Here is an 8,418-nt window from a genome sequence, read left to right as displayed (position 1 = left end):
ACAAATTATTTGCTTTTACAGTTAGTAGGCTAGGTATATATAAGTACTGTATATATAACTGCCCAATACTACTAGTGCATAGTGAAGCCTTACCTCGGTTAACACCACAGATATAATCAACCTTCACATACAGAACATCATATGTAGCAGTGCCGTACCCACCATTAACTTTCTGGCAATTTGTTTTAACCAATCATCTGTTAATTGTGTTAAAGCTGTACATGTTGAGTAACCCACCTTATATGCATGTTGGAATTCAGAGTTGATACTGTTTTCTGAGAAATAATGCTGAATCTGTTTAAATACAATACCCTCCATAAGTTTGCTTAAAGCAGGCAAAATACTAATAGGCCGACTACTTGGTCCAGTAAATGACTCCTTGCTATTTTTTGGTAGAGGAGTAACTTTTGCTATTTTCCACATTTGTGGATAAACACCTTCATTCAGACATAAATTAAAAATATGACACAGTGGCTTCGCCACAATCCTATCTGACAGTTGTAGTAATTTACCATCCAGATTTTCATAGCCACAAGGTTTATCACACTGCAATGACAAGAGAAGCTTTTCCATTTCTTCTGTATTTATATTGGTAAAGTCAAATTCACATTTTTTGTTGTACATAATATGTTGTTTAATTAGTGACTCAGACAGCTTACCATTCACTGGCAACATTTGATTTCTTATTGCATCCACTTTACCGATAAAATTATTATTAAAATAATTAGCTATATCTTGAGGTCTGGTAATAAATCCACCACCAGATTCAATAAATGAGGGAGTTCTATTCATTTTATCTTTACCCATTACTTCATTAAGGGTTCTCCATAACGTTTTACTGTCACCCTTAATCTCCTCAATCTTGGATTGATAATATTGCTTTTTCTTTAGTTTATTCATTTTTGTGACTTTCTTTCTCAGTGAACGGTAAGCCTGCCAATCAGCTGAGCTACCAGATATGATAGCAGATTTTTTCAGTTGGTCCCTCTCTGTCATACAGCTTCTCAACTCCAAATCAAGCCAAGGGGCTTTAGTGGTTCTGACAGTTAGTTTTCTGATAGGAGCATGTTTGTCACAAGTAGATAAAAAACAGTTGCATAAATAATTGTAAGGCAGCCTCTGTATGAGTTAATTTAACCACAGTATCCCACTGTATCTTATTCATGTCTTCAACAAATGCATTTTCACAAAATGTATTATAAATTATTTTGTATATCACTTTGGGCCCAGCTTTAGGAACCTTTGTTTTCCTTGCCACTGCAATGATGTTATGATCACTGAAGCCTACTGGTACAGATACAACCTTTGAACATATATCCACAGAATTAGTGAAAAAATGATCTATACAAGTTGAAGAGGACATTCCTGAACACCTGCTATTGACTCTTCTTGGTAAATTCACATACACTAGCTACATCACTTAACCTTTTTTTACAGTGTACATGTATTCATGGGTGCTGGTGAGACAATTTTTTTTGGCTGAACTTATTTTTTTTCTGGTGTCCAGGTTGCGCGGCGAAGCTTGTTTGCATCCCACATGTGCAATACAAAGTGTAGGCCTAAACTAGCATTTGGCTATTATTGAGTTTCTAATTAGCAATCTTAAAAATATATGAATTATTTAAAATCATCATTTGGCACAAATAGTCTATTTAGTATTACTTCGTGGGCCTCCTTAATAGAATAGAATAATTACAAAGTCAGCGTACAATCCCAATCAGTTCCTTTAATTGCTTAATCAGAGTACTGCAAAAAAAAAATACTTTTGCTACATACGTTTCTTTTCTAAAAGGGGCTGAGAGGTGTAGACATTACTTAAAATAACTGTAATGGTTAAATGAACGTTGGATTGCATTCACCTTTTATCATCTTAACAGGTCAAACACAAAACTGTTGGAAACTGAATGACAGAACATAATTCTCTCAGGTTCAGCCTTGAAAACGTTAAAAAAAACTGCCAATTGGGATGAAATAACTCCATCTGTTCACAATCCAGTTTCTCAATTAAAAAAAAAAAAATTATTATTGGTGCAGTTTCGTGCATTCTGGGCCAGTGGCTGCTGGTGATAAACATTTGGGGGGGGGGGGGGGGGGGGGGGGGGGGCGCAGTTTTGAAGCAGCACTTCATACCTGTTACAACCCGGCTCAGAGGTTGGAACAAAAAAGGGAGACACTGGAAACGAATATTAATAAAGTGAACGATGGCCAACCTGTTACTTTGCAGATGTGCATTCATAATATTAATGGACACAATAATGGGAGAGGGACGGACGGGGAAATGCCAGTGCCCGGTTGCATAAACTACCTTAAGTTTCAAACTTAAGTTTGTCCCTTATGCAAAATATTTCCCTACGCTAAGGGGTTCATTTAGCAGCGTTGCATAAAGCCACTTCGGTTGTCTCCTTGCCTAAGTGACTAAGGCTGGCTTTACACGGTGCAACTTCACAGGCTGGCTTTACACAGAGCAACTTTACAGGCTGGCTTTACACGGTGCAACTTCACAGGCTGGCTTTACACAGAGCAACTTTACAGGCTGGCTTTACACGGTGCAACTTCACAGGCTGGCTTTACACGGTGAAACTTCACAGGCTGGCTTTACACGGTGCAACTTCACAGGCTGGCTTTACACGGTGCAACTGTCGTGTCTAGGAACCGACAGACTTCCACGCCAATCGCCAATCTGTAGAAAACAGCTTCACGAGGGAAAAGACACAACAGCAGCAAGCTCTTCAGAAAGTTTAGACTTTATTGCACAGATGCACAAAGCCGGATCAATTCAGGGGAACTGAACCTCGATTGTCAGTTTTGCATACATTTTATACACAAATTGTGCCCCACAACCCCCCTTAACACATTTCTAAACATACCAGCCATCTGGTCTTTTTTGGCACAGTAAGGATCTTTTTTTGGCCGTGTAAGGATTTTCAGTTTCCTGCTCGTGGGTCAACCTGACTTTCTTGGCACCACAATGATTTTCGGTTCTATGATGATCTTATCGTAATCTTATCGTAGTGGACAGTTACCCCAATTTTCCCTTACTCTGTACTTTTCCACTATGCATACACGTCATTGCTTTCTGTAGTTTTTCATTATGCCTACAAGTTCACAGAGTTATAGCCTCCTGTACTTTTCTACTGTATTCAGGTTACACAGGGGTCACTGTAAAGTATTAGTCTTCTAGCACTTCTATTTGGCAATAATTTTCTGCTGAGTAAGTATGGTTTTTTAAGCCTTCTGCGTTTGCTTTTTTTCTACAGTGTACACTGTGGTTTCTTGCGTTTCCATAAGCTTAGCTGCAACTACTGATATAGGTTTATTGGATTACATATTGATTATATTAGTATATAGTTATACATGTGATATATTTTTATCATGCAGCATCGAGAGTTTGGAGGAAACAGTCTGATCAACATTGATGGGAATACCTTAACTTTAACATGTGACGTCATCACAATCATGGGGAGTCTCAAAATTATCCTACACAACTTCACAGGCTGGCTTTACACTGTGCAACTTCACAGGCTGGCTTTACACGGTGCAACTTCACAGGCTGGCTTTACACTGTGCAACTTCACAGGCTGGCTTTACACTGTGCAACTTCACAGGCTGGCTTTACACGGTGCAACTTCACAGGCTGGCTTTACACGGTGCAACTTCACAGGCTGGCTTTACACTGTGCAACTTCACAGGCTGGCTTTACACTGTGCAACTTCACAGGCTGGCTTTACACTGTGAAACTTCACAGGCTGGCTTTACACAGTGCAACTTCACGCAACTAGTTGCAGGTTGCAAGTTGCCTGCAACATAATTTCCATGCTACTTGACAGTTACACGAAGCAATTCAAAAATAATCAAGTTTCATGCAACACCGTAGTGTATTTCACTAAAACTAGCTAGCTAGATTGGTAAATTTCCATCTGCGTCGTATTGTTTTCTTGTTTTTTGTTAGCTAACGTTCATTTTCTGAAATTTGCTGCCGTTCCTCTCAGGACACCCGCAAGCTGCAATGAACTACGTATCTGGGAAGCTGCTGTGTATTTCTTTGCACGTGAACAGCGTGTGCAGTAATTTTGCTTAAATTAACTTCTGGCCAATGGCTGCAGCTTGAGTCGAGTCAACTCTTCACTCTCCCCCCCTCCCTCTCTCTCAATTCAATTTCAATTTGAAAGTGCTTTACTGGCATGACAAATATAGGCACTTGTGTTGCCAAAGCAGCGGTTACAACATACAACTATATACAATGAATCCGAGAATGGAATCTCTCTCTCTCTCTCTCCAGTCAACTGCGCGTAGCTACATGCATAATGGATACGAGGATCTATTAGTGGTAAATAAATAAATAAATAAATAAATAAATAAATAAACGGAAAACGTAATTAAAATAATTCATTTGATGGAACAAATAATTCATTTGACGAAAATCAGTCTGTAGACGGAACTCTGCCACCCCTGCAACAGGTTTCCAACAATGACTATATATGGTTACTTTAGTAATTTTTTTATCGACTTAATCACCTGAAATTTAAATATTCTTCCCCGCCCGTTTGGGCATATTTTACCGTTGTCAAGCAAAACTCTCGTTGGTAGTTCGACTTGGACCGTTGTTATGCAAGAAATAGGATATAACAGGCCAATAGTCCGATTGTAACTGTTTTATATATCCTCTCAAACACATTCACTATGTTTTTATGCGAACATTCACTTTCATGTCTTGACATCCGAGGCAACAGAATGCATTTTCATTCCACAAATAACAACAGCAGAAAACATGCACACGTCGTAAACAATTTGCTGGTGAATTGATTACTTCGACTCTCATCGTCAATTCCATATAGGCTAATCGCAAAATGACAAGAATAAATAGAATGAAAACTCGGACTTGCGTGAAAATTTAAATTAATATTGCAGTGGTACAGCCACCGTTTTCTTTCCTTCAAAGTTACAGCTAACGGAGCAGCGAAGTGTGCCCTCCAGATGCGAACCATGCACCATAAATTAGTCCATAGTCTTCCTGGTCTTTTTGTGGAATTGAAGAATCGCAGAGTAAAATTATGGCAGTCTGAAAAAGCAAAAGGGACGATTACTAGAATTACCCTGTTATTTCACCCTGACAAAAAGTGCGGAAGGTGATTTCCAGTTTGTTTTTACTGTATCACCAATGTAAATAACGCAGAACTACCTCATACCTCACATAACTGTATCAAACGTTTTGAGTCAATTATAACAGGCTAACAAAGAAAATCCGGAAGAAAATATTCAGCAACCGAATTAAACCGTTTGAATGTTTTGGTAGGTAATATGCTGTCCCAGCACGAATGCTTAACATTTTATAAAATGAATACTAAAGCAAGAAAAGAACATAAGAGCACACGTTATAATCCTCAATCTTAATTTCTCATCTCTTCCAAGACGTTGGCTGGCTATAACCAAAAGTAGGCTACTGCGCCGCATAACATAGAAGTTTGAATTCAAGTTATTATTATGAAAATAAATCGGTTTGCGGCTGCAGACTTTTAAAAATGGCGGTTGAAATAAAATACTGCGAGTAGTCGACCAATCAGAAATATTCAGCGCTTGCGCCCCACCCCAAAAGTTCTGGTACTTTTGGAAAGTACTACCCCCCGAGCAGGGACTTTTTTTGGAGCAAAATAAAGTCCCTGCGGTGGAAAATAAAGTCCCTGCGGTGGAAATGCACTGAGTTCCTCAAAAGGTTCCTAGTTCCTGGGGAAAGTTCCTGCAGTGGAAACGCGGCTTTGGATAATCATTTAGCAATGCAAGATAGGTGGATATACTTTGTACCCCGACCTTCGTTGTGAGTGTTAAAATATACCCACACCAAACATGATTACTTTTGGTTCAGGTTACAAGATGAAGAATTTTTTCATTTTTAAGACGTGCAGACCAGGGAACTCTAATACTGTAATATTCTAATAGCCTGCACTCACTTTGAGTTTTTCAGACCTATTGGATATTGTAATTGTATTTGCTAATTATTCAATTAGACTTTCCTCCATTCGCTGGTGTGAATGGAGTGGCCTTGAAATACTGAGGGTGCCCGCTAGTCGCCGGTGGTGCTCTATAGGGATAGGCAGCAGTTATCTAGGCGCCGAGTTGGCACAGCCCAAAGCTATCACACCATGAGGGTTCACACCGCGAGCGTGGTTAACTGCGAATGAGCATTCGTTACTATGCCGCCACTACATGCAAGGAGGTTGTTAATCCCCCCCAGTGTCATCTATAGCTTTGATCTTAGAACTATGAGTATCTGGCATGAGGGGTCCGGCGATCCTGAAGGGAAGTGGAAGATAGTGTTGGACTGTTGAAAGTAACAGACAGACTTATTTGGGAGCTTATGCAGAAATAAAGAATGTGAGCCCTCAGAGAGAGGACTGCAGAGAAACAACTTACAACTGCCCTACAGGACACAGAGAGAGGGGGTCCAGGGCTCTCAGGAAACAGAACGCATGCTGCTCTGCAGCTGGAACCTTACTGATCTTCTGTTCTGGCTGCACGGAAACTAACTAAATTTCGAAAGTTTTCTGTGTTTTTTATGAAGAACTTCCAGACTGCAAAGGCACTGCCAGCCAGAACCAGCAGCGACACCAGCACTCCCACCACTATCCCAGCCACTGCTCCAGCAGAGCGTACTGCAGAGAACATGGAGACAGAGGGACTCATTTGGGAGAAATAGAGAAGAGCAGGTAATAATCAAGAAGGAAAGACCACAATAATAATATTAAAAACAACAATGATAATAACAATATTAATAATAATACATTTAGCAAACATCCAGAGGGACTTACAAAAAGTGCCTCCATAAAAGTTCATACAACAAGCAGAGCTGATGTCAAGTTAGCAGTCTGACTAAGTGTAGTAGCACATTAGTAGTAGGCACTGAAGTAACATTGTAAACCTACAACATAATAGGAAGTGCCAGCGTAGGTGGGAGGAGACTGTGGATGCTAAGGCAGTAGGACTCTGAGATGGAGCCCTGGGGAACTCCTGCACTAAGTGTTAAGACAGTGGGACTGTGCTGATAACTTAGGAAAAGTACATCCCGTTGGAATTGCTGAGATACCGGTTTGAGGGCCAGAGTCACCATCAGGATCAACTGTATCAAACGCAGCAGAGAGGTCAAGACAAGATCAAGAAAGAGGACAGGGGGGCAGTTTTTGCAGATTTGCATAATTCTGTTATGGGGGGGGGGGGGGGGGGCTATACTGACATTCTTCTACTCTCAGGTAAGCCACTGCCATTTCCTAGGACATTTTCTGTCCCTAAATCCTGTCTTACAGCAGCAAACCAGCTTAAAGGCATCAGAGCATTTTCTCCAGCTTTATTTTATAGACAGAAAACCCAGTACAGTAATTTGTGGCCAGATAGAGGTGAAAACCTGCACTAAAGGCTGCAACAGGCCGTTTTCATACTTTCTGGAGTAAAGCAGTCCACAGGCCGATACATTTCAGTAAATTCTGTGGCGTTATGAAAATATACAAATTTTATGCAAATTCCATAAAAACTGTAGACTAATTAAAAGAGAATCAGTCTTATTTTCAATAATAGTCAGGCCTTAGTACACTGATAGACTACAATCATTGTTTGATAAATGTTTTATTTAGCAAATTTGTGGAAAGACAGAAAAATTGACAAAGCTAGGCTACATCTTAGAAACCATAGCCTAAGATTGCAAAAGCCTAAAACTTATACTTTTGTGTCTCTTGTGTGTATTGTGCTCAAGGGGACAATAAAACATGAGGCATTGTGAAAAAATAATTTTTATTTCATATTATTATTATTTCCATTATTTTCTCAATGGATTGCAGCAGCCATAACTCAGAGGAATAACAGAGTGGACCAATAAGATGCTGAGCCCTGCATCTGCACAAACACAAAGAACTGAAGAGGAGGACCATACCTGAGACTTCCAGAGAGACAGAGCCGATGGTCCTGTTGGTCTCAGGATTGGTCACCTTGTAGACTCCAGCATCCTCCAGTGTCACACTCCTCAGCAAAAGGGTGTAGTTCTGGGCCAGAAGCTCACATCTCTGAGCACAACGCTCCCCATACCTGGCTGGGCCTTTATTTGCATCGAGCATCAGCACCTCATCTGAACCAAGGCCTGCACTGAATGTTACCCTCACTGGGTCTGCGGTATAGAGCGGTATGGAGAGCAAACCACCGGCCTTCACTGTGAGGTTCTGGGGTGGGTGGCCTGTGAGGGCAGGGAATTCATTTACATATTTACATATTTTACATTTACATGCATATTTACAGGGGATATGAACACATTATCATTGTAAAAAGGTAAAAATGATACAGGGCAAATTATGGCATCCAAAAATTACTGGTGTCACCTTTCATCAAATCTGCGGTATATCAAGCAATACTTCTGTAAATTATGAAACATTTTTACACTTG

At 40.2% G+C, this 8,418-nt stretch overlaps 1 protein-coding gene and 2 long non-coding RNA genes across 3 annotated transcripts in view; 2 read left to right on the top strand and 1 right to left on the bottom strand.

Moving 5' to 3' along the window:
* LOC135245453 (uncharacterized) overlaps window positions 1–420 on the top strand; it is a 37,320-nt gene extending 36,900 nt beyond the window's left edge. Inside the window, exon 2 of the long non-coding RNA XR_010327259.1 lies at window positions 34–420. This is a non-coding gene — a long non-coding RNA (uncharacterized LOC135245453). The remainder of the gene's footprint in view (window positions 1–33) is intronic.
* LOC135245440 (uncharacterized) overlaps window positions 1–8,418 on the bottom strand; it is a 158,572-nt gene that overhangs the window by 75,912 nt on the left and 74,242 nt on the right. Inside the window, exon 15 of the mRNA XM_064318485.1 lies at window positions 7,916–8,212. Coding sequence (XP_064174555.1) covers window positions 7,916–8,212 — 297 coding nt within the window. The remainder of the gene's footprint in view (window positions 1–7,915; window positions 8,213–8,418) is intronic.
* LOC135245452 (uncharacterized) lies at window positions 6,351–8,216 on the top strand. The gene is made up of 2 exons (XR_010327258.1): window positions 6,351–6,701; window positions 7,824–8,216. It is a non-coding gene; the product is annotated as an uncharacterized LOC135245452 (long non-coding RNA).

Source organism: Anguilla rostrata, chromosome 19 (genome assembly GCF_018555375.3).
Source record: "Anguilla rostrata isolate EN2019 chromosome 19, ASM1855537v3, whole genome shotgun sequence".
In the NCBI taxonomy this organism is placed as follows: Eukaryota; Metazoa; Chordata; class Actinopteri; order Anguilliformes; family Anguillidae; genus Anguilla; species Anguilla rostrata.
The sequence above is the reverse complement of the archived record's forward strand: the minus strand, read 5'-3'. Positions and strand labels throughout refer to the sequence as shown.